At 40.8% G+C, this 27034-nt stretch overlaps 1 protein-coding gene across 1 annotated transcript; it reads left to right on the forward strand.

Moving 5' to 3' along the window:
• The first annotated feature begins 10185 nt into the window (after positions 1-10185).
• Positions 10186-22567, forward strand: LOC111857299 (B-cell receptor CD22-like). The gene is made up of 13 exons (XM_023837987.2): positions 10186-10430; positions 10518-10612; positions 11464-11528; positions 11873-12130; positions 12234-12581; positions 12844-13101; positions 16948-17026; positions 17166-17214; positions 17361-17485; positions 17677-17725; positions 17950-18053; positions 18194-18283; positions 19891-22567. Exons 3-12 carry the CDS (start codon positions 11468-11470, stop codon positions 18276-18278), a joined length of 1416 nt encoding a protein of 471 aa, XP_023693755.2. The 5' UTR covers positions 10186-10430; positions 10518-10612; positions 11464-11467; the 3' UTR covers positions 18279-18283; positions 19891-22567.
• The last annotated feature ends 4467 nt before the right edge of the window (positions 22568-27034 follow it).

The following is a 27034-nucleotide window of genomic DNA, read 5'->3' on the forward strand; positions in this document are numbered from 1 at the left end:
GCAGTTTTTACCAACAGCATTTTGAATATGCTCATCACAGACATGTGCCTACTGTCCATGGTGGAGGACACAGGTTTTAAGAATATGATTAAAGCTTTCAATCCCAAATACACCATTCCCTGAAGAACACATTTCACAAATATGATGGAGCAAAAGTACTCAGAAATAAAGAAATTAAAGACTGTTCTTAAGGAGACAGACTGTGTTGCACTAACAGACATTTGGACGGGTGTGGCCACAGAGGCTTATCTGGGGGTCACTTGTCATTTTTTGGGAGATGCTTGGGAAATGAAGTCCCTCTCTCTTACTACAATGCCTCTGGAGGAGAGGAATATAGCCACAAACATTGCAGACCGGCTGGAGGAGCCTGCTACCAAATTTCACTTTCCTTTTGAAAAGGTGAAGGCAGTTGTCCATGACAATGGGGCCAATGTAGTGGCATCTGCCAGAATTCTGAAAGAGAGACACGAATGGGCCTCTGTTAGATGTGCAGGGCACACACTGAATTTAGATGTGCAGAATACACTGAAAAATAACAAAACCGTCTCAAGTTGTGTGGCCTCTGCGGGATGCCTGGCAGAGGACTTTAAAAACAGCGAATTAGCCTGCACAAAACTTAAAGAGAAGCAGCAGCAAATGGGAGTGCAGCAGCACATGTTGGTACAGGATGTCAGTACTTGGTGGAACGGTACACTTTGTATGCTATCCAGGCTCCTCGAACAGAGATGGCCAGTGACTGCAGCTCTTTCCGATCCTACAGTCAACCCACAGGAAAAGCATCACTATTTGGATCTGAAGCCGGAGCAGTGGTTCATGACTGAAGAGCTGACTCAGATCCTTGAACCTTTCGAGGGGGCTACAGTGTTCCTCAGTGGGGAACAATACGTGACCCTGTCTGTGCTTCCACAGCTGGTACAGACCCTCAAGAAATCCACCCCGAGTTCAGCTTTTGAAACTGCACCAGTGAGGGCATTTCAGGGTCTTGCAGCTGAACAGATCACTGACAGATCAAGGTGGGAAGACCTGTTTGTATTTAAACCTGAGGACCCTAACACTGCCCTCCTTGCTGCTGGCTTGGGCCCCTGGTTCAGAAAACTTGAGTTCTTGCCTTCTGAGGAATCATTTAAGGTCCAAAGCACAATTCAAACAATGACACTAACTGTAAAAAGGCAAGAAAGACAGTCCAATGAAAGGGGAAATGAATCCACCACCAACATAGAAGACCACCCAGCTACTCAAGCCAAGGGATAATTTCTCAATGTTCTCCGATCATCATCAGACTCCAATAGCAGTGATGAAGAGGATGAGGAAGAGAAGCAAAATCAAGAGGTACAGAGGGAGGTCTTACAATATTTTGGTGAACATCCTCTCTCCAAAAAAGAGGATCCACTGCCATGGTGGAGAGAAAATGCAGCAAGAAACCCAAACCTGGTAAAGCTTGCAAAATCTTTTCTGAGTATTCCAGCTACCTCAACGCCCTCAGAGCGTTTGTTCTCTGCTGCTGGGAACATTGCCTCAAAACGTAGGGCAAGCCTTACTTCTAACTATGTCAATATGCTGACCTTTTTGCATTGTAACCGCCACTTGCTCTTTTAAAGGCTTGCACATGCATTGCACACACATGCACTATGACAAATTCTCTCTCTATATATTTTGCACATGCACTGCTCTAAGACAAGCACTCACTATCTTACACATAACATTGCACAAAGACAAACATTCCACTCTACCTACCTCATCTGGATACAATTGGAAACTGAACTGTATTGTTTAAGTTAGATTATTAGTAATACTTGAATTGTTTATTTATATTTTCTTTTTACTATTTTGTACCTTTATACTTTGTTATTTATTCTTTATTCTCAGATGGGCTATAGCAGGGGGTACATCCATTTTTCCTTTTTTTATTAAAGTAAAACTAAGGACAAATAGGCTAACCTATGTTTGTGAAGTTGTATTTCATAGTTTTTTTCATGTACATCATAACTGTTTCACAGAAAGGTTGATTAAATGGGCTTAGTTTTGGAGCCAATAAGCCAAAGGTTTTAAGCTTTGATCTAATAAAAGTGTTGAGTTTTTTGTGAGGAATAACAGACAATTGCTTGCTCATTTTAAGAGGCCTTCCATGTTGCATAACACACTATTGATATAGTTGTTTAAAAACACAAAAGTATGATTTATCTGATTACCCGATGAAAAAAATCGACAGAATATTCGATTCCAAAAATATCCGATAGTTGCAGCCCTAAACCAAAATTAACAACTGTGTGAATGTTAAAGTGATAGTTAAGTTTCTTTTGAAGTGGGCCTGTATGAGGTACTACTGCCCAGTCAGTGTACTACCTGCAGTAGATGGGGCTCAGCACTCTCTGTTTGAAGGAGCAGAGATACACACTGCTGAGCATAGGCACACAGCGGTTACTTTTTCTGTGATTGTATATGAAGTCATATTCCTATTAATATTCAAATAGTTGATCATTTTAATGGGACATCAGTTTCCAAAATGATTTTCATAGACCAATTGTAGAATACACAGCAGGGTTGGGGCCATTCCGGAATGCATTGATCTGCAATGCTTTTAATTTCAGATACCCACAATTATATTTCAGATATCCAGAATGTTCATTCTGGATATCTGCAATTGTAGGAAAAACTCCTAAATTAGTCATAATTTTAATTTCAGATATCCAAAAGGAAAAAAACATTCCAGATATACAGTGGTACCTCGGTTCTCGAACTTAATCCGTTCGGGACTCCGGATCGAATCCTAAAAAGTTCGAGTTCTGATCGAATTTTTCCCATAAGAAATAATGGAAAACCAATTAATTGGTTCCCGGCCCCCCCAAATTACACCTAAATGTTTTTTTTTTAGCATTTAAACACAAAATGAACAGGATAAAAGAGCATTTTTTTCTTAATGGCTTCCAAAACGATAAAGATCTTATCCCAACATTACCCCTGTCCTGCCCCGATCGTCCCCATGTGATCAGTTGTTTCTGGTTGTTGCCATTGGTTCTCTGTATTAAGTCCGCGATTCAGTTCAAGAGTTTGTTTCTCCAGTTCGGTCATTGGGTGCGTTCGACTTGCTTACAGCGCTGGCTTAAAGCAACGCTTTGTGATCCTGACGCAATGCATTACGGTTAGATGCATTGCGACCTCTCACCCGGCTGCACAAACTGGAACCGCCTCCGTGACGACACACCTTTGCCCTTATTGGCTGAAGAGTTTAGCTACACGTATGACGTTTATATCCCAGGCAGTTCCGATGCGTAATCTGCTATTTCTCCCGAATATCACGTAAAGATTCAAGATTCAAGATTCAAGATTCTTTATTTGTCACATACATAGTTATAACAGGTACAACATGCAGTGAAATGAACCCTGACCGATCCAAAGACTGTGCAAAAAGAGAAAGAGAAAGATTAAAAAAAGTGCAGATAAGGTAATATAAATATAAATATAAAGTGCAGACAATAAGATTAAAAATTAACAAAATATCCAACATATACAAAATGCAAAATAGTGGCAAGTGGTGGCGCATGAGGTGATGTTGTGCAAAGTGCAGTGTGCATTGAAGTTGCCTTAGAGAGTGGATTGTCCATGCAGTTAGGAACCTGCTGTATGATATTTGAGAGGTAGTGGTGTCATGTCCTGGTTGAGAAGTCTTACGGCATGAGGATAGAAGCTCCTCCTGAGTCTCTCTGTTTTTGCCGTAATGCTCCTAAAGCGCCTGCCTGATTTCAGCAGCTCAAACAGACAGTTACTGGGGTGAGTCGTGTCTTTGATGATCCTGATTGCTCTGCTCCGGCATCTCCTGGTGTATATGTCCTGCAGAGACGGCAGAGCAGATCTGGTGCAGCGCTCTGCTGCCCGAATCACCCTCTGCAGTCCCTTTAAGTCCTGGACACGGCCATTTCCATACCAGGATGTGATGTTCTGGGTCAGGACATTTTCCACGGCACCGGAGTAGAACGACTTCAGGATCCCAGTAGAGACGCGAAATTTCTTCAGCTGTCTCAGGTGGTAGAGACGCTGTCTAAAGCAGTGAGAACTGGTTTTCAGTTAATTTAGCTGGTAAAATAAAGTTTAAATAAATTACATAAATGCTCTAATAGTACACGTAAGTTAGTGGTTTATTTATTGTTAGTTACTGTAATGTTGCGCTGCTTTATTTGGTTAATCGTCCAGTCTGTGAAGAAAGCATTCAAGTAACAATTGCATTGTAGTATGACTCATTTCCTAATTTATATTAGGTAATTAAGAAGTATCGATATCGTATCGGAGATACTTTCCCTGTATTTACTTGGTATCGCATCGATACCAAATCTTGTAGTATCGCACACCACTAGTCCCCAGGGCCGCTTTTAGCTGTAGTTCTGTTTGGCTATAATGGACATGCAGTTCCGCCTACAAGGCGTGTCGCGTGCTGGTGATATCCAACGCAGATACGTAGTCGGGATTATTAATAGTCACGCATCTGGTCAGGTAGAGTTGGATTACTACATGTAAATTTCACATTCATAAGAAGAAATGGTCTGGATCCAAGCCTAACTTTAGTCACTTCCTTCAAGAAATTAAGGACTACTGCACTAGTTTGGAAAACATTATCAACAAGAAAGCAATAAATACCTATGGACTTTTTCAGAAATTCACAATTTTTTGATTAAAGAAGAAATTATTTTTCTGGCATATGTTATGTAATTGGTTGTATACTGTTGTTTATAATGGTTTGTACAAATAAAAAAAAAAAATTCTACTTCCGAGGGGAGTATCATGCAAAATACAGCCAGACGTTTTGGGAACACCCAGGAGCCACGCTATGTGATCCCAACGCGAAAACATTACGGAGGTAGCTGTGCCCAGGGTGTACCAGGAGGTAACGCAAGTTGTAAAAAAAAATCTCTTTTGTGCAGCACGAGTGGCACTTACATGCGATTGCTGGACTTCGCGAGCCACTGAATGTTACGTTACGATCACCTCGCCCCACATTAATGAGGATTGGTAACTGATTTCCCATGTTTTGTTGAAAGGGGGACCTTTTTCACTGCTGCACCGCTAAAGTGTGCAGCGAAAGATCAGAAACGCAAGATATAGCTGACACTGGAGTTATCAAAAAATTGATTCTCAGATACTAATCGATATTAAAAATAAGTATCTGATTAGATACTCATTTTCACCATTATTGATACCAACAGTGTAGTTTTCGCCTAATTCGCCACACTTCACACAGCACCACTACAGCGCAGGCGCGCACACACTCGCGCAACCCCTCCCCGCCTCTCAATATCCGCTGAACGCGCTCGCGCTTGTTAACAACCGAGTTGGCCGATCATGGCATATGCTGCAGTTGAAGGCACTTCGCAAGCTGCTTTATTAAAAAAAAGTGCCGTTTGAAATTATTTTGCAGAGGAGCATGGAAAGGCTAAGGATGTCAATAAGCCTCTAAGAAAACAGTGCTACAAAGATGTGGCGACGAAGACAAGTAGCACATTTGACCTGGCGAAGCTTCTTAAAGACCGACATCCTGGTCTTTATAAGAAATTTTGCGAGGTCAGTAAAGCTCGCGTTCCAGCAACACTGAGCTATTAAACACTTATAAAAAATGTTAACTTGAATGGCGCACACCTTAACATTGGCCATTTATCTATAAGCAGTTAGCCAACAAACACGTTAGCCAGATGTTATCATTAAGGTAGCAGATAGGCGCAATGGCTAATAAAGTAATATAGTTAATGTGGGAACAATGCAAAAACGTAACAAAAATGTGTCCTATAAAATCTTGTAAAATGAGGTAAATCATACTTTTTATAAAAATACAGTCGTATACTGTGAAACCGATATAACTTTGAAAAATACCGTGATATAAATTTTTGGTCATACCGCCCAGCTCTATTCATACTGTTTTATTTTCATTATAAGAACAGTTAATATGCTCAGTCCTCTACAAGCACCACACCAGCCTAAGATAACTGACTGGGCACTTTAATTTCTTATTTTCATTCTTATACACTTTATCTTAACGTTTTTGGTGACCACTAGTTAAGTGTGTTAAAATGCAAAGACAATAAAGTTAAAATTCAATTGAGTTATGTTGTTTTGGCTGAATTATTAATGTAATGTGATTCATTAAGACCACCCAGATCACACACCAACTTGCATTTCAGCTCTATTTTTTTTTCTTTCAGAGAACTGTAGAATATTGCAATATAAAGCAATATGTATAGCATCACAATATATCGTGATTTAATCGTATCGTGAGCCATGTACCGTGATACGTATCGTGAGGTCCTTGCTAATACCCACCCCTAATGTACAATATAATAATCTATACCACAAGTGTGTCTGCTGAGGTGTGGCATGAGTTAGGGCGGGCGTCAGAGCGGATCTACTGGGCTGGCATTTAACTGACTATGGGGGGGCACTATCGATCGTGAACTATATTCATATGAGCGACACTAGAGGTTGACAATTTTTCGTGAATCCCGTGGGTCACGGGATTCCCAGCGATGTTAACGTTAGCTGCCATCAACAACAAAAAAAGACCCAGACAAGCGGTCAGTCATCATAACAGCCCCCTACACTGTCATGCAAACCCTAAGATCACAGGACTAATGAAAAGTAAACAAAGCACCTTTCATATGCATCCCTTGTGATGAATAAAACGCAAACGCAGCGCAATGTTTTGTTCAGATTGAACGCAGGAACAGCTTACCGTTGATTAGGCTTCCTATGAGTGACACAGCTCAAACTCCATCAGGTTCCAAACTTCGATATATATATATATACACTCACCTAAAGGATTATTAGGAACACCTGTTCAATTTCTCATTAATGCAATTATCTAATCAACCAATCACATGACAGTTGCTTCAATGCATTTAGGGGTGTGGTCCTGGTCAAGACAATCTCCTGAACTCCAAACTGAATGTCAGAATAGGAAAGAAAGGTGATTTAAGCAATTTTGAGCGTGGCATGGTTGTTGGTGCCAGACGGGCCGGTCTGAGTATTTCAGAATCTGCTCAGTTACTGGGATTTTCACGCACAACCATTTCTAGGGTTTACAAAGAATGGTGTGCAAAGGGAAAAACATCCAGTATGCGGCAGTCCTGTGGGCGAAAATGCCTTGTTGACGCTAGAGGTCAGAGGAGAATGGGCCGACTGATTCAAGCTGATAGAAGAGCAACTTTGACTGAAATAACCACTCGTTACAACCGAGGTATGCAGCAAAGCATTTGTGAAGCCACAACTCGCACAACCTTGAGGCGGATGGGCAACAACAGCAGAAGACCCCACCGGGTACCACTCATCTCCACTACAAATAGGAAAAAGAGGCTACAATTTGCACGAGCTCACCAAAATTGGACAGTTGAAGACTGGAAAAATGTTGCCTGGTCTGATGAGTCTCGATTTATGTTGAGACATTCAAATGGTAGAGTCAGAATTTGGCGTAAACAGAATGAGAACATGGATCCATCATGCCTTGTTACCACTGTGCAGGCTGGTGGTGTAATGGTGTGGGGGATGTTTTCTTGGCACACTTTAGGCCCCTTAGTGCCAATTGGGCATCGTTTAAATGCCACGGCCTACCTGAGCATTGTTTCTGACCATGTCCATCCCTTTATGACCACCATGTACCCATCCTCTGATGGCTACTTCCAGCAGGATAATGCACCATGTCACAAAGCTCGAATCATTTCAAATTGGTTTCTTGAACATGACAATGAGTTCACTGTACTAAAATGGCCCCCACAGTCACCAGATCTCAACCCAACAGAGCATCTTTGGGATGTGGTGGAACGGGAGCTTCGTGCCCTGGATGTGCATCCCACAAATCTCCATCAACTGCAAGATGCTATCCTATCAATATGGGCCAACATTTCTAAAGAATGCTTTCAGCACCTTGTTGAATGCCACGTAGAATTAAGGCAGTTCTGAAGGTGAAAGGGGGTCAAACACCGTATTAGTATGGTGTTCCTAATAATCCTTTAGGTGAGTGTATATGTGTGTGTGTGTAATTCCCAAGACTGCAACTTACCAATTTCCCTTCTGTATTAGACTTTATAAAACTATATATTAATTGTTGAGGATTTCACCACATGCTGTCAGACTGGGAGACATAGGCCTATTCTCAATTTCTTCTGATTCGAGTAAAATTTGTAAACGAAGAGTGAAGTTTGGTTTAGGACGGTAGCGCCGCCACGCTTTCTGGTGAAAGTGAAAATGACATGCATAATGTATTTACAAATTTATAATGTAACAATATATTTTCAACAAACAAAATCTATTGCTACATTTGTCAATAGTCATATGACTACATACACTAAACTGAAACGTACATAATATTTTTCGTTGACAGTCTCCAATTCGACCTGATAGTAGACAATTTATATTAATAAAACACCACAAGATGGCACCACAAACCACAACATTTATTGTTAATTGAAGAAAGCATTATGTGAAGTTAGCAAAACTGCAGGCCAATCTGGCTAGGCCTAAAAATGTTAAACATTTTAAATTTTCTTAACTACTGAAGTAATCTTAAATGATCCATAACTTTTCTACAAATGAATCTATGCCAGTGAAATTTGAAACCGCTGGGAACAATACATTATCCTGGCAGAGAAAATACGTATTTATTAACATTTGATATACTCGCTAGGGGGGGCAATGCCTTCGAATACCTCCCCGTGACGCCGGCACTGGCATGAGTAAATGGTGTCCTGTAGTTGTGTTCTGGGCATACAGTAACTGTGACGGACTGTTTTGCCAGGTCCCTTGAAGTCCGTTATAAGGGTATTTTACTGTAAATTTAAAGCGTACGCATATTACAAAGGGGAAACATGAAATGCAATGACTGTAACTAGAAAAAAATTCCGTTAAAATAATATGAACAGGAAGATATCTCTATATTTTAGTCACTGTCTACTTTGAAAGATTAGGCTACTACTAAAATAGCAAAGAAAACATACGGTTATTTGTGCAGAACATTTCACACGGATGTGATTTAAAGTATTTTACGGAGATCAAATAATATTATACAGTACGTAATAATGACAGGTGAAATCAACCCAGAAGGTTCTCCGTTGGCTATGGGGATCGAACTAGCAACTTTCGCATTATAAGGCGACAACATAAACCACCCTGCCACTGTATTAAGCATTTGTAACATTTACGTAACTTATGCATTTAGTCTGTCTGCAATTCATTGCCAAGCCAACTCCCTGGCTGTGTTTATGGCCACAGTATTGCCTTTTTTAACGATTACATCTTTGTATTTTTCATACAGCTCCATCAGCAGCGTTTATTCTGCGGCGAAAAGAAACACTGCTCTCGTTTTACAGGCTTTCCGACTCATTTGTTCGATCTATCGTTCATTAATTTATTTGTGCTTCTTAAATATTGGGGGTGTGCGCACTAAGTGAGACTATGCAAGTCTGTCTTAAATGAACCTTGATTAATTAAAACTGAACTGCGTTCGTGGAACGACGTGGGCTAAGTTTAGAGATGGAGGTAGGTTGAGTCTGACTTTTTCGGGAAAGTCTGCGTTTCTTTAGCTACTTTCATGGAATACCCCCCAGATGAACAGATGTTATTGGGAGCAGTGGAGCTTACCTTTGTGTGACGAGACTTGGGGAACCCCAGTATATACAACCATTTAAATCTGAAACCTATTTGGCAAATTGGTTTTAAAAACGGAAACCTGACAACTTCTAAAAATGCACTTAACTGGAAAGATCTTCCTTTTAAGCTATTAGCCTTAAATATCATTTTAAAAATTGCAAATTCAAATATTTTTTATCATCTATTCTTCCATCTGGCAATTTGTAAAAAGTAAACGAATCCAGTACCAATGGTTTCTCACCAATCCCCTCCATCAGCTTCCGCTTGAGACGGAGTGTCACAATTTTTCCTCTAAATTTTAAGATACTGTGCAACATCACTACCAAAGCTCTCACGTTGTTTACAACTGGGAGTAGTATAGGTTTCTAATAAAAAATATTTGTCCATACTATTCTCCCATTTGGCTATCAAAATACATTAATGTGATTAATGAAATATTAATGAAATAAATATAAACTCTGCATTAATTGGATGGAACCATCGCCACATTGATTGCATCATTAAGCTCTTGAGTAAGGCCTTTAACCCCAAGTTGCTCCAGGGATTGATTGTCCGTCTCCTCCACTTCCTCCTGATCAAACATCCCTCACGGCTTTACAGGAGCAGCAGTCATTGCAGAGTCACCCATGTCTGAGTAGTTGCTGGGACTGGACTGACCATAAAGCATTCAGGGGGCCCTATGGCCAGTACGTCACGAACTGAGGCGTACAAGTTCTCATTTAACCTCTGCTTGCTGTTTTTATCTAGTGCCATATGTGGCTAGCTGTAGAAGACGGGTCTCCTAAAAGTGAAAAAGAAGCAGAAGTCTGGTAAGATCTTCCTCCAGCAGCTGAAAATTGTGTAAGTCGTCTTGTCTTTTGTCACAACCCGCATGAAAGTTCTGCAAACTTTGACAGGGCGTCAGTTTAACAGCTCGGCATGGAAAGAGCAGCAGAGAGGGGAGCTGGACACGCTCTGGTACTCTGGGGTCTCACTCTGCTCACATTACCTGGTAAGAGCATCAGTCATCAGTGATAAGACTAGTAATAATATCATTATGTATTATTATCAGAAAATACTGGAACTGGGGTGATGAACTTTGGATTTTTACTTGCAGTGTTGTGTTTTTGTCATAGAAAAATGAATGACTGAATATTTTAATTTTCTCAGAAATAAGCACATAAGAAACACATTTAAGAAATATATCTAAATAGAGTTCAGATTGCACGTCCTTATATTTATGGATATATATGTTTGCGTTACAGTTTTCCATAATTATATTTGAGTCCAAGAACACTAAACTTCTCAAAATCTAAAATTTTCGTTTTCATAGAAAAATGAATTAGATATTTTAAGAAATGGTCTTTTTCAGCTTCACAAAAATAAGCACAAAAGAAATACATTTAAGGAAAATACTAAAGTTTAGATTGTGCACCCTTTTATTAGTGTATTAGTGCTGGAGTTTGTTATGCAGATTGCTGTTGTATCTGAGTTGAAGAAAAATTTTAAATGCTACAATTGTAAAAAATCTTGAATACCATGATTTTGTTTTTATTATTGCTTTCCAGGGGTCCTGGGTAGCGAATATTATATAGAGTATTCAATAAATCGACTCTGTGCCATCAGAAGATCCACTGTGGTCATTCCCTGTTCATATAAATATCCAGATTCTAAAGCAGAGACAGTCATGTGGTGTCAGGATGATCTTTTCTGTAATAAAATGCTATACGTCTCTCACAGCAGTAATACAAACATTAGTGCTGAGTACAGAGACCGGGCAGAATATTTAGGGAACAAAGAGAAGAACTGCACCTTACAGATAAAGAACATTACAGACAAAGATGCTGGTGTGTATACATTTAGGTTCATGACCAATGTAAAAAGGGGAAAATGGAGTGGAAGCCCTGGGACAACTCTTACAGTTGGTGGTAAGTCCTGGTAAAAACTTCTATAATTTTTAGCTAGTACTACAATGAAAAAGAACAAATAACGTTTAGTAAAAAACTAGAGACTAAAGTTATGTTTATTATTTAAAAAAAATATATATGTAATAATACCTCAGAAACTTGTGATTTGCAATAGTTTTCTTCCTAGAAACAAAATTTGTATGATATATGACTGAAAATTCATATATCATACATATATCATACATATATCATACATATATCATACATGTCATATATCAGTTTTGTGATTCTGTGAATATTTAAAAATAAATAAAACTATTATGGGTGACATTCTATAAATCTAACAGGTAAATGTTGTCCTTCAGAATTAAAGGTGGTGATGACCTCACAGAAAGAGGATAAAGGAGTAAGTGAAGGAGACTCTGTGAGTTTGACATGTGGCACAGACAGCTGCTCTCTCAGCCAATCAGAATTCACCTGGTTTAAGGACGACCAGCAGCTCCCAGAAACACAGTCCACACTTCACTTCAGGCCTGCCTGCAAATATCACTCTGCAAGCTACTCCTGTGGATTAAAAGGCAACAGACAAATTGTGTCTGAAGCAGTGAATTTGTCTGTCAGAGGTTAGTAGGTCAATACATGCATTTTCTGTAATAAGCTTAAAATCAAGATTTTATCAAAACAATGATGAATAAACCATTACTTCATGTTCTCTGTGGATTATAGATGGTGCATGGACTGTGCGTTACACAGAGAGAAACCTGTGTGCATTGAGAGGATCGACTGTGCTCATTCAGTGTGAATATGAGTATCCAGAGCCATACAAAGTGGACTCCAGGATGTGGAGTCATAATGATGTGGACTGTACTGGAAAACCATATGTCTGTCACAGTAATAATACAAACATTAGTGCTGAGTACACAGGCAGAGCGGAATTCTTGGGGAACAATGTGAGGAACTGTACATTGCAGATAAAGAACATTAGAGAGACGGATGCTGGAGAGTATAGATTCAGATTCATAACGAACGGGTGTGAGAAGTGTGGTGGACCTGGAGTGACTCTTCAAGTTGATGGTGAGTCTTTACGTTTACCTTACTGCTGGTGATGCTGTGCATAATGTTTCTTAATAAACTTGAGAATATCAACCAGAAAGCAGATTACAGCAATGAGATGTTGAGTACATGATCCGGCATAATAAGTTATTATTATTATTATTATTTTAATGCGTCACTTATTTTTAGGATTTCACTTTTTGGCCAAACCATTTCCGCTCATGACAAATATTACTGCTGAAATGTGAAATAGCCTCTTATATTATGTACTGTATACTTTTAGAACTGAAGGTGGTGATGACCTCATCCAGAGTAAATGAAGCAATAAGGGAAGGAGACTCTGTGAACCTGACATGTGGCACAAACAGCTGCTCTCTCAGCCAATCAGAATTCACCTGGTTTAAGGACAACCAGCAGCTTCCAGAAACACAGTCCACACTTCACTTCAGTCCCATATCCTATCATCACACAGGAAAATATTCATGTGCTTTAAAAGGATATAATGAGATTGTGTCTGATGTCATCTCACTGGATTTTCAATGTGAGTATTAAGTCTGCCTGGAAATTACAACCAATAACTGGTGACTTACCTCCACATCCATCTTTCCACCTCCCTAATTGCTTACAGGCAGTGTTTAATTTCTCTGAGGCGCTGATGCTCATAAAGAACACAGAGACCTACTGCAACCACAATTATACGAGGAGGTGGAGCACACTGACTTAGAGTCTATAACAATGATAACATGCTATTAATTACTTAATCATGTAACCCTGCAATATTTTCTATCGATGGCTGTTAGTTACATCAAACTGTAACACAGACTTACCCTGTTAGATGAGTTTAAAGGTCTAGAAGAAGCCTTATCTATTTTAATGGCCAAAAAGTTATTTTTTCCTGTGTGCATGGTGCAGTTTTTGCCTTTCAAATCAAAAGTCAGATAAAAATAGGGTGTTTCTCAATGCCAAGATCACCGAGATCGACACTTGTGATCTTGGCAAGACCGGTCTTGCTAACTTGCCTCCCTGGAATGAACGTGGGGCGCAATGAATCATGGGATTGTTCTTATTTGGGTAGGATGCAATTTGCTGTATCCTTGATATTTGGGGTGGGGCAAGAACCACATCGGGGGATTTTTACCATCCCCTTTACTTCTGTTCTTGAGTATTGGAACTGGTCTTCGGCAATGGAAGATGATGTAAAAATGGGTACCTTACCTGCACAAGTATGGTCAAGTGTGCATATTGAGAAACACAGATACTGTGATGCCGACGCGCGTGGACTGGCATGCATACTTGTGTAAATAATGTCCGTGATATGTAGTTATGCCAGTGAATGCAAGTCTGTCACGTTTTCATGAAGCGCTGAAGAGAGTGTTCCCTTATTGTGGTATTTTTGTAACACCCCTGCTCCCCCCTTGAATGTTCGATATGTGTGCTTGTGACTTCCTCTTTCTGTGCCACTGCTGGTATTCCCTGGCAGTTGTACACAATCAAAGCATTGATCCCGAAGATGTTTAGCCCATTTAGCTGTGTCGTCCTTAGCTGGTGCTCGCAAACTGTAAAGCGGCAGAGCAGAAGATTCAGGAGATGGCGGAAACAGGTGTTACTAGACTTTTGGACTGTCCACGACACTTTTGTATGGACTTCTGGAGACTGAACACCATGACCCAGAAGGACTCATACTGTACTTGCTGCCTCAGATCATCGGGTTGGCATGGTTTAGCAAAGTGGCTACTGGCAAGTCGAACTGGACCCAGATTCCTGACCCGATATTGCTTTCCGTAGTGGCCCAGTGGTTAATGCTGCCACATCATGGCAACATGGTCCTAGGTTCAGTCCTCGGTCCTTTTTGTGTGGAGTTTGTACGCTCTCCCTGTTTTTTACCGGGGGCTCCGATTTCCTCCCACGGTCCAGAAAGCAGGGTAGTTTGATTGGTAAGTCTTAATTGGCCCTGTGAGTGTGTGGAGTGTTGGCGACTGTCCAGGGTTGGTTCCTGCCTGCGCCCATTGTTCCTGGGATAGGCTCCGGTCCCCCCCATGACCCCAGTTGGGATTAAGCGGCTTCAGAAAATGGATGGATGGAATATCGCTTTCACTATTGGGCTACAGCTACAGGCTGCTGTACCAGCTCTGGCAGCAATCAACAACTGCTACAGCTTCTACTTCCCCTGAGACTTTTAGTCACAGTGCTACAGGCGGTGCACAACGCAACAGGAGCTGGGCACTTTGAGGTGGCAAAGACGCCTGGGAAATTGCAGAGCCGCTCCTATTATTAGGCTTGCTGCAGTCAGCACACAATATATTCGTCCATTGTTGTGACACGTGCGCCGCCCAGAAAGGATCAATCCGCCAGTCCAGAGTGCCTTTGCAGACTTACCAAGTGGTTGTGTCGTTGGAAAGGGTGCATCTGTTCCTCTTTAGCGATTCCAGGAATTTCAATGTCCTTGTGGCAATGGATTACTGGCATATGTGGTTCCATATCAGAGTGCAGCGACCATGGCTATAAAGGTTGTCAAGGAGTTCTGCCATTTTACTGTGCTGAAGGAGCTGCATAGCAAGTCGGGGAGCAACTCTATGATGCACACAGCCGCAGATAGGATTTTAACATTGGTTTGGGTTTGGGTGTACTGTCCCATCTGGTAGAAGGGGGGGTTGCTCAAGCTGGAAAATCATTTGAGGGAAATGGGGAAGATCCTCAAGCTCCTCTCCACTATGGTTTACCGCCTGTGTCTGTCCAAGCAACACGTAAGGCTGTGGTCCTGCACAGGCATCGCCAGGCACCCCCTGGCTAGAGCTGAAAACCCCCCCTCCCCCACAGCGGCTGAGAATGAGGATGCGGCAGAGGACAGAGGTATGCCAGGGACTGCAAGGACTGACACATGCTGGCCACAGTGGCACCGCTGGCCCCTGCAGCATTTGTGGGATTTTGTGGCGGACTTGGGGGTCACCGGAGTTGGTTGACCCGTTTGGTAGGGGGGCAATGTGACGCCGTGGGGCTAAAACACTCACAGACCGGCATGCATTGTGACAGACTGGCACGTAATATAAATACTTGTGTAAATAATGTCTGCGATATGCAGTTTTGTCAGTGAATGCAGGGCCGGCTCTGGGTGGTCTGGCACCCTAGGTGCCACTCCCATGCACATCTGCACCCCCCCCCCACCCAACATTACCATAGCACACAGTATCTGGCTGCTAACTAGCTAGCTGGCATCTGTTTCAGTGAAATATTACAAGTAGTGCAAATTACTGTCATATCACGTATTCTGATTTTTTTTCCCACTGGCTCTGTTGTGCCCACTAGTCAAATGGCGCCCTAAGCGATCGCCTATGTCGCCTATAGGGCGGCCCGGCCCGGAGTGAATGTATGCGTATCACGTTGTCATTAAGTGTCGAATGTAGTGTTCCCCTACTGTGATGTGTTTGTAAATCCTCCCTGATGGTGTTTGATGTGTGTACTAGTGACTTCCCCTGCCCATGCTACTGCTTGTGTACTCTGGCAGTTACAAGGAGTAAAAACAAACTAATATTAAGTTTAATTATATTGGCTGTAGCCTTTGAGGTAGCATTGTGCACCTGAGAGTGCAGAGGCCGTCGAGCTGAGCTCCGGCACAAAGGAAGCATAACTTACAGGGTCACAGTGACCGTGAAGCTTTTCCCCAGTAAACAGGAGATGAAAACACCATTAACAGGAAGCCTGGCCATTACAGGGCACTTGGAAGCCTGGCCATTACAGGGCACTTGGAAGCCTGGCCATTACAGGGCACTTGGAAGCCTGGCCATTACAGGGCACATGGAAGCCTGGCCATTACAGGGCACTTGGAAGCCTGGCCATTACAGGGCACATGGAAGCCTGGCCATTACAGGGCACTTGGAAGCCTGACCATTACAGGGCACATGGAAGCCTGGCCATTACAGGGCACTTGGAAGCCTGGCCATTACAGGGCACTTGGAAGCCTGGCCATTACAGGGCACATGGAAGCCTGGCCATTACAGGGCACTTGGAAGCCTGGCTATTACAGGGCACTTGCACACTATTGTACACTGTGGGGATTTTCCATTAGCCATTCGAACTCCACGCACACACAAGCATCCATTTATTCACTTTCCAACTGCTTATACTTGTCAGTGACCGCAAGCTAATATTTAGAATTCTGATAATTATCAAATAGACAAAGATTCTCCAGATGCCTCATGAAAGAATTGATGACACTATTGCATCTCTTATGGGACTGTGAGTGTCTGCCTTGAATGGCACTGGAATCCACTGCTCGGTACCAGGTGCTGTGTGGTCTCCATTCTCACTGCCACTAAGAAGTGAATCATTTGTTATGGGAAATGAATGAATGAATTTGTTTGCAATTTTAATTTTTTTTTCCTTTTTTCAGATATGTCAAATCTGGTTATTCTATGCACAGTATTGGCTGTTTTAATTGTATTGCTTATAATTATCCTTTACATAGTGAGGTGAGTGTTCAGTGCTTCATTTCATACAATATAATTTGTGATTTTACAAATGTTAAGCTCCAATACAGTATAATCATAATGTTGTGGGAGAGATTGTGCATTGTTACATACGGCCTGCATGATGTGTCTGATTTTTCAGAAGGAAGGCAGATTCAGTGAATGAGGTGAACACAGACGGGAAAAGATCAGTAAGAAACTGCGTATAATTCTTTCATACATATGAAACTATAATTAACTTTATAACTTTTCCAGATCATACAGTATGTATGTGCAAATGCGAGGTAATTCATTTAAACCTTTGCAACAATTGATTAATTTCTCTTGCTGTTTCCAGCATACAGTAACAGAAGAGTATGCAAACATTGCTACCACATTGCAGCTCGTGAACCAGAGGCAGGAAGTTTCATCACAGGTGGAGGACACCTGTTATGCTTCTGTTACTAGGCAACCAGAAGGGAAGTAAGTGTGAAATTGCCTTGTTACTTGTCATTCTATATACTACAGAATTAACACAGATTCATCAGAACTAATTTTACATTTCAGAAGTGAAAACCTTTTGTATACACGAGATTTGTCTAAATACAAATGTGGTTATTATAGTACTGAGGTTGAGGTTTATTTTTATTTATTAAGTCTGATTTTTCCCTCAGGAAGAGTAATTCATGGAATATGAAGAACGTCACAGGAGGGCCAACATCAGTAAGAAACTGAATGTCTGTTTTTTCAGTGTTTTGTCAAGTACATGTCAAAGTACATTCACAGTCATTGTCAGATCACATGCAGAAATACGCCAGGGTTTTTATTCAAATTTTTGAACATTTGAAATACTTAAAAGTATAACAAATATATTATATTATATTATATTATATTTCTATAATATATATATATAATTTCTGCTTCTCTCTCACTGTCTCCATCTGAAGTTTCCAGAAGATACTGAGTATGGGAACATTACAAGGCCTAATATGTCGGAGGATGAAGTCTGTTATGCTTCTGTTCAGTTTAAAACCAAGCACCCAAAAAATAAGTATGAATATTACTTCATATTTCAGTTAATCTGTACAGTAAAGAATTAACACACATACATCAGAACAAATTTTACATTTTAGAACATAACAAGAACTGTTTTTATAAGGCAGTATGTGTAAATCTGTCCAACTTCTGCAGAATTGCTATGAGCAGCGAGCAGGAGAGTCAGAATGACGATACAGTCATTTATTCTGCAGTCGGAATGACAGCATCCCTCAGTTAAACAAGGTAACAAATCACCTTCATCTGATTCTAAATACACCAACGAGCCTAAACATCATGACCACTCCCACTTGAAGCAAATAATGTTGACTATCCTGTAAAAACTGTGCTTGTCGAGGTCTGGAATTGGTTACTTTACTTGAGGCGGCATGAATAATAAAAAAAAAGTGTTTAAGTACTGATCCTATATTCATTCATCATTAATCAATCATGACAGTTCATGTACTCCATTCAGGCACTATATTAGTTAAACAGTTAACTAATTAGTTACTAATTATAAGACCACCTGAAGGGGCAAAAATTTGCTACTCATTTGCTACTCAAGAACAAACCATGAACTAATATTGGTTTCCCCATGAAGTACATGAACTGTTTACTACTACATTATTTATGTCTCCTCAAGTAAAATATTACCCTAAGTAAAGTATTGCCCCCCAGGCATCTCTGAAGCAACAAGGCTTGTGGGGTGCTTACGGTCAGCAGTGATGAGCACATTCTGAGAGTCAGGGGTGCCCAATCTTATCTGCCCTGGGCCGCTGTGTATGCCGGTTTTTGGGATAACCTATAGGTCAGCTGTTCAAACCCAGGTGTGAGGACTCTTTAGCCAATCAGTCCTCTAATTAGTAATCTAATTAGGGAGTTGCGGCAAAAACCCGCATACACACTGGCCCTTTGCGGATAAGATTGGGCACCCCTGCCGAGAGTGATCCGAGGAGGAAAAAATCACAAACCGTCGACAGGATCAGTGGCATAGGAGGGACTTTGACGTTGGGGGGTACTGAATTTGCCCCAGAGGTGGGAGGGATACAGTCTATATTGTGACATCGCAATGGACAAACATGCAATAGTCTCACTGTGAAATGATGCAATGTAAGAAAGATTCTACAATAATTTCTGCATAATCACGATTTTATCACTTGAAATAAGACTAACACTGTTTAGGGTACAGATTCACAACTAAAACAACCCCCCCCCCCCATCTCCTTCCTATTTCTGATGCCCCTGGACAGGATGTTGGGTGGCCAGGATTCGTCAGTGTAGCTTATCATCTTATACAGTGTTTCCCATCCCGGTCCTGAGGAACCCACATACAGTCCACGTTTTTGCTCCCTCCTAACTCTCTGCCAGACAGTCCACATTTTTGCTTCTGCTGGGAGCTGGGAAGGAGCAATGTGGACTGTCAGGCAGAGAGTTATGAGAGAGCAAAAACATGGACCTGTGAGTCCCCGAGGACCTGACTGGGGAACACTGGTCTAATATATCCCAGACACTGACACACATTGTTTCTACGAGACAGTCAACAATATTTGTTTCACGTGGGGGTGGTCATAATGTTTTGGGTCATTGGTGCGCTTATATGTAGAACAGTGTATCTAAATAAATATGATGTAGTTGGTGGAGCGGAGAAGTGTGCAGGCCATGGTTATGGGTGGGAGTGGGTGAAGATTAGCTGTTCAGAGTTCATCAGGGAAACAACTGTAGGTAAGAAGCTGTTCCTCAGCCTGTTGGTGTGGGTGTGGAGGCTTCCGTACCTCCTTCTGGATGGGAGTAGGGCAATCGGTCTATGGTTTGGGTGGGAGGAGTCTCCAATGATGTTATGTGCCCTGTTTCAGGCATCACTAATGCAGGAGGTCCTCAGGGGAGAGAAGCTGGGTGCCAACAATGTGCTGGCCATCTTCTCTACCTATTCCTGGGCATTTCGCACTGAAGGAGAGCAACTGTCAAGCAACGCCTACATACAGCTGCTCTTGATGCTCTGATGGTGCACCAGTAGAAGTTAGGCAGCATTTCAGGTGATCGATAAGCCTTCTTCAGTTTCCTGAGAAATTAAAGATGCTGCTGCTAATATGATGGTCCTTTCTAAACATTTTTTCTCTGTAGGCTTTTTACTAAGTGAGTAGTTGGTTAGATGATGAAGGACAGAACCCCATTAAGATGTCGCATGATTTCATAAATTAATCTGTAGATTAATTAAATAAACGGAGCGCTGAGATATGTGACTTTCTGTTGGGTAATAAGGGATCCAGCAAGTCCAGGTTTTTAAGGTAGAACATGAAAGAAACTATTTCACATCAACCAAAAAACATTTTAAAAACTGCTAAATGAAAACAAATCAAACAAATTACAGTTGTACCCTGCTATCCGCTGATTCACTATCCGCTGATCCATTTAACCACAGTCGACAGTGGTGGAAAAAAAAAAAAACATAAACGACTTTTAAACTCCACACCATACCAAGTTTCAAGTTGATTACAACAAGGCATCAACCGACATTCGTAGGCCTGCCTAAGTCTTTGTTCGCGATGTCCTGTAATTTACAGCATTTTCACACATACAGTTTCCCCCTCTCCTCTCTCTTTCTCATTTTTAATGTCTTGGCTTTTTTTTTTAAGTATTTAAACCACATAAAATGATGGAAAACGATAAAAATTGACAATACCTGGTGTTCATGTGGCCTTAAGAGGCACATAGTACAGTCATATAAGGTGTTCGTGCTATCCGTGGATTTCGAGATCCACGCGGGGTCTTGGACCCTAAGATACTGGGGTATGACTGTATACCATTATGATAGTCAGCCTACCTATATGTTTCTTCATGGTGTATTCCAGATTGGACAAGTGACACCGCCATGTCCCTGAGATTACTGGTTCTCAGTCCTGTTCTCGGAGCCCCACCTTACCAGAATGTTTTCATTCCAACCTTAATCAGGCTCGGATGGTACTTAACAGGCTAAACATGAATGTGGCAGGTTGAAAGCAGTGTGGGCTGGAATGAAAACATTGTGGCAGGGGGGTCCTCCAGGAACAGGATTGAGACCCAGTGATCTAGATCGACAATATGATTCCTTATGCAGCAACTAAGATGTGACTTGATGCTTTTGCAGTATGCACTCCTGCTGACTCGTTCTATTGATATTCAGCACCCCCTGTATTTCCTCAGAACTTCAGACAGTACTTACATACTTGGTTTGACTTCTGCTCTTGATCTGTAAGATCTACTTCCTCGTTTGCAACTTAACTAAAACTAAATTCAAAATCCACCCATACATACTACTTATGTCAGGGGGGGTGCAGGGGCCTATATCAGGCAGCATAAGGTACAAGGCTGGGGTGCACCCTGCATGGGATGTCATGTCAGTAAAGTATAAAGTTGTTCTGCATAAATAAAATTATCAACTATGTTTGAGCACCACATATCTTGATATATGCTTGTGTGACAAATGGCTCAGTGACACATTGGTTAGTACTTTTGCCTCACATCTCCAGAGTCAACAGTTGAAATGCTTCCCTCACCCTGGGTATGTGTGTGCAGTTTCTTCCTTCCGTTTTTCTGTCATGTTGCGTGGTTTACCATATACTGTACTTCAGTTTCCCTTCATTAAGTAAACTGGTGGCTCATAATTTCCCATAGTCTGCCATTATGGGTGTGTGCGTTTGCCTTTGTCTTGTCTGGCATCCCATCCAGGCTGTTCCCTTGCCTTGTCCCCATATGTCACCTGAGATAATCTCCTGGTTTTATGTGAACCTGTATGGGGGGGAAATGGCTGGATGAAAGTAGGTCTGAAAGTTTTTTTTTATTACTTGAGGTTGAAAATTTAATGCAGAACAACTGATTTTGCTCAGGAATCCCTTGTATTCCCAGTGATTGAGTATAAATGTTTATTTGAGTGTATGTTTAACATAAAACTTTGGTTTTGTCTCTTCTGTTAAAGGGTTGGACTTTGTTTTAACTTGGTAAAATGACGTCTCATTTCCCTCACAAATTTATGACCTTCTAGTGTTCATGCTTCTGTTTTTAGAGATTTGCCAAGAATGACTTAGATTTAGACAGTGTATTATTCCTAAACATTCACCTTCTGATCTGAGAGTCAAATCATAAACTGAGAAAAAAAAAAACTGTTGGTGGACAAAGTGGAGCGAAACGCTTTTATGTTACAGCTGCTTTATTTGATCAATGCAACACAGATACAAGCACAAATTATTTTGTTCTTTATTTTGAGACTTCTGTTTGTCCTATTAAAAACTTACAACAGAGTATTGAAAATAAAAGCTCTGCACAATTACAATGTCAGTTCCTGCGAATGCCTACAGGGCGGCACACTTTAGTAGTCTTTCTTCTTGGTCCGCCATTGTTTACTTTGCAATCTCTTGTATCGGATATCCAACTTAAAACAGTAGTAGCGTGTATTTATTGTGTGACAGCCTTACTTGTAATACAGTGCCCTCTGTTCATGTAGCATTTTTGAAAGCATTGAAATTCACCTTATACTTAAATAAATTTAAATATATACCCTTTCTGTTAATTCTGCATTTAATTTGGTATAAATATGTATGATTACTAAGTTTTGCTGTTAACTGTGATGAAAATATTTAAGGATATTTATCTGTATAAGTGTGTATTTGCTCAGAGAAGGAAAAAAACACAAATTAACAGCAACACAATAAAAAATGAAAAAGAATTTCTTCTGTTCACCAAAAATTGTTGAATAAACACTGTATGTATGTATAAAAAAAAAACCAATGTTACAATATCAATATTTGTGTCTCATTTGACAAGTTCATACAATCCGTTATGTAATAATTTTCTAAATTGATTGACTGTCAGAATCATGATGAATTATGAGGGCAACTGCACACTAGCTAACTATCATTCTCACACTTGTGTGGTCAGTAGTGAAACACAGTAAGGTAAGAAGAATAAACAAGTAAAAATGTATATACTTTGCTATGTTGCTCCTGAGAAAAAGATATTTTACATTGCACTTTGACTTGTCATGGGGTGTCGTGAACTAACAGCTCCTGTACTGTGGCCACCGTACACTTGAATAATGGCAGTTGTTGGAATACTGCTGCGTCGATGTCGTTTTTTACTACATCCCCTGAACCGTTGTTAAGAAAGGCTAGATTAATCTTGCTGTCCTGTGGAAGACATCCTTCCCTTCTCCTGTCTATTGTTGATGTTACATTTTGACTATGTAGGTAGTAACCAACCCCCCCCCCCCCCCCAGTAACAAATTCCAGTAACAAATCAATCGTACAGGTAGCCTCTAATTACATTGCTTTGAACAGAGGCTAGGTTTAAGTCTAACTTGCACACAGCAAGATGTATAATTCAAAGTACACTTATTCCTCAGTGCTTGTCAGCTATTTAAGCCTTAGATGCATAAACAACCAACCTAATCATTAAATATAACATAGTACATACATTATGTATTTTTATGTACCCTTATTTTCTTGGGGGGGGGGGGGTTGTTAGAGTGTGGTGGGCAATGGAAATGGGGGGCCTAAGCACACTACTGTGTCCGGGGGTCCAGTAGTGTGCTTAGGTTTGGACCAGTGCTGAGCAAAGGTCAAGTAAGCGATGGGCACTGCAGCTCCAGAAACCACACTTGCACAAGTGGAGTTTAATCAGGAGATAACAGAGGAATGGGGGAACAGGTGACAATGACACTGTCACACCATCATAATCCCTCCAGCGCTTTCAACATGTTTCTCCATTACATCATCATTAATCAATTAGTGCTTCCCTTGCTCTCTGCATCTCAAGGCCTGATCCCAAACTCAACCCCTGAAACTCCACCTTCATTATGAGTCACACTCACGCTTAGTCGCCCTCACAATAGGCCCTGTGCAATTGAATTGAAGGAAATTTTCGCAAGAAAGATTTGAGACAGACTCACCCCCTCCCCACCTTTTTCTGTTTACTTTACAAGAAAGAGGAAGTGCATGTCGTGATGTGATGAAATGGCTCCCTCAAGAAAACTGTATTGTTATTTCATTGATTATATATGAAAGAAAGTCAAGAAGTATATATATATAAAAAACATGATTTTCATGTAGATATATACACTACTCACAAAAAGTTAGGGATATTCGGCTTTCGGGTAAAATTTCAGCATTAACCTAAAATGCACTATAACATTTACATGTGAAATTAATGTGACCTTCCCTAAACTTTTGAATGCACATGTCCAACTGTTCAGTGTTTCAGTACTTTCTACACAACTTGCTGTTATCTAACAAGGAGCTTAATGGCAAAATTCACAACAGATGTTTGATCCATGAATCGACCAATAAATTTCCTGGTTCAATCAGAATTGGTATTTAAACAGCTCTCCTCATCATGCTGTTCATATTTTGACATCATGAGACCAAGACAACACCTAACAATTGAACAACAGTACCTCGCCATTGTGAGGCTTCAAACAGGATGTTTTCAGACGGAAGCGTCCGAAAGCGTGCAGGGCAGGTTGATTGGCGAGTGTAAAGTGTGTGTGTGCGCCCTGCAGTGTGTCGGCGACTGCTCAGGGTTGGTTCCCGCTTGCGGCCCTTGTTCCCGGTATAGGCTCCGGTCCCCGCGACCCCTTTTGGTATTAAGCGGTTACGGTGATGGATGGATGGGTTAATATACAGTACTCTACTCTATCTCTCATTTTAGCTTAATTCTCAAGGGATGATAAAGGAATGAAATTTTTATACAGTCATGCTTTTTATACATTTTTATAATAAAGACACTTCGATAACCCAGCTAGGAATGCGATCAGCAAAAAGACAGACTGGAAGAGAGTTCTGCTGGGAAGGGAGATGTATGGGGCGTGACTGGGGTGGTGGATTTCATCATGTTAGTCAGTGGCGTAGCCAGAAATGAAACTGCAGCAGGGCCAGAATAAAAGTGGGTGGATCACACAATCCAAAATAGCTCAATAGCAGTTACAGTGTATTACAAACACGACAGTGTTCTGCTATGTGTTGGTCTGCTTTGTCATTGTACAGACATCCATCAACAGCAATAACAATCAAACCAATCCATTCTGTTCAGTTAGCACAAAAAGACATTATATGCAGAATCTGAACGAGCACCTCACAGCAGCTGTAGTGACAACAAAAACAGTTTCACGTTAGTGCTGCCATGATTAGTCGACGTAGTCGATTGCCACGGGAGAAGTGTAGCAAAAATCATGTGTAAAAAGAGGTCCGACTGTGTTGTAACTGCCCTGTCTGTATTTACAGCTCTTGGAGCAAAATACTTCGATTTTTTTAGCTTAATTAGCTTAATAATACGTATGTGCACATTTACAGATTTGTCCACACGCGTACAAATCTCAGTACACTTGCAAATCTCACTATGCATACAGATCTGATTACACACACGGATTCTGAATGCGCATTTACATACAGATTCCTGATCACATTTGCAAATTACACATTTACAAATGAGATTATGTACACACGGACTGAGATACAGTCACGCAAATCTCCGTACACATTTGCAAATAATTTTGCTACAATAATAGCCCAATAATAATAGCAAAGTTCGATGGCATACCACACAGGCATAGTGCTATGCACGAACATCTGAACACAGAACTCACAGGCGCTATTCTGGACTGCCAGAATAAGCAAAACCACCGTAAGTGTTGTCTATTCGTCTTTATTAGATTACCATTACTGCAGAAAACTTTTAGTTTTTCTGAGTTGCTTTGGTGCATTTCTCATAACAGACTTAACATTTGCATAACAGCAATTTCTCAAAACACTTAAGTGCAAATGGCAAGACATCATGGATGACCCGCAAAAGCAGGTAACCTCTTCAAAATCCTTAGCCAAGCCTCAAAAGCAAGTATTTACATCATTGAAGACGTCAGTCCCATCAAAATCCCAAGTCCATGAATCATCGTCCACAGACATGACAGCCAAAATGTAAAGTCATGTTATCAATGTAAAATTAGCACAATCTAAACATTTTCTGATGCACAAAACATCTGAATGACAAGGGCAGGAATATACTGATTGTGGGAGAGTGATTCAAGAAAATATTTTATTGATTGCACAGGTAGCCTACATGGTGACATACCGCGCACTGCAATTGCAGTCTAGCAAAATATGCATTTCAATGTCTTATGCATAACATATGAAATGAAAAAAAAAACAATTACAAAATCAAGAAGGGAACAATATATACATACTAAAACTGTAAATGTTTTCTACAATTGCAGCCTATCCTGTATACTGGGCCACATGTTCTCATCCACATCACAACGCATACGTATCTTCCTTTGCAAAACTGAAAGAACCTCCTAGAATGTCTTATCCAGACTCTGCAGGCGTCTGTTCTTATATCCCCACACACAGCTTCCATGGCAGCAAGCAGTTTCATTTGTGTATGTGGATTAAGGTCATATACCTTCCACCTCAACACTGAGAAGAACTCCTCAATTGGGTTGAGGAATTGGAAATATGGTGATAGGAATTCCATTAGCATCATGGGGTGGTTGGTAAACCATTACCAGATTGGGTTGGAGTGATGGAAACTTACATCATCACAAATGATCACAAACTTTGGTATATTTTCTTGACCAATCTCCTCTTCAGGAATGAGGTCCCTGTAGAGGGTATTTGAGAAGGTAAGCAGATGTTTGGTGTTGTAAGGCTCCAAAAGGATACGAGTGTGGACCCCATTGTTCAAAATAGCTGCACACATAGTGATATTCCTATTTAGGGTGGTGCAGGAATCATTAGTATTGTGAATACATACCAAAAAAGTTTTGTAGAAACCTATAAAATACACTTGACAGCCAATGATATCTTGTTGAACACTTTTGACTGCAATGACTTACACAATGACTAAAATGACGAGTTTGTCTGGAGTGTAAGATTATGCAAAAGAGGACTAGCGCAATGCATTTCGCTCATCATGACATAAGCAACCGCTGATGTATGATATAGCTGAGAATTGCACATAAGCATCTGCCTGAGT

Source organism: Paramormyrops kingsleyae, chromosome 7, assembly GCF_048594095.1.
Source record: "Paramormyrops kingsleyae isolate MSU_618 chromosome 7, PKINGS_0.4, whole genome shotgun sequence".
NCBI lineage: Eukaryota > Metazoa > Chordata > Actinopteri > Osteoglossiformes > Mormyridae > Paramormyrops > Paramormyrops kingsleyae.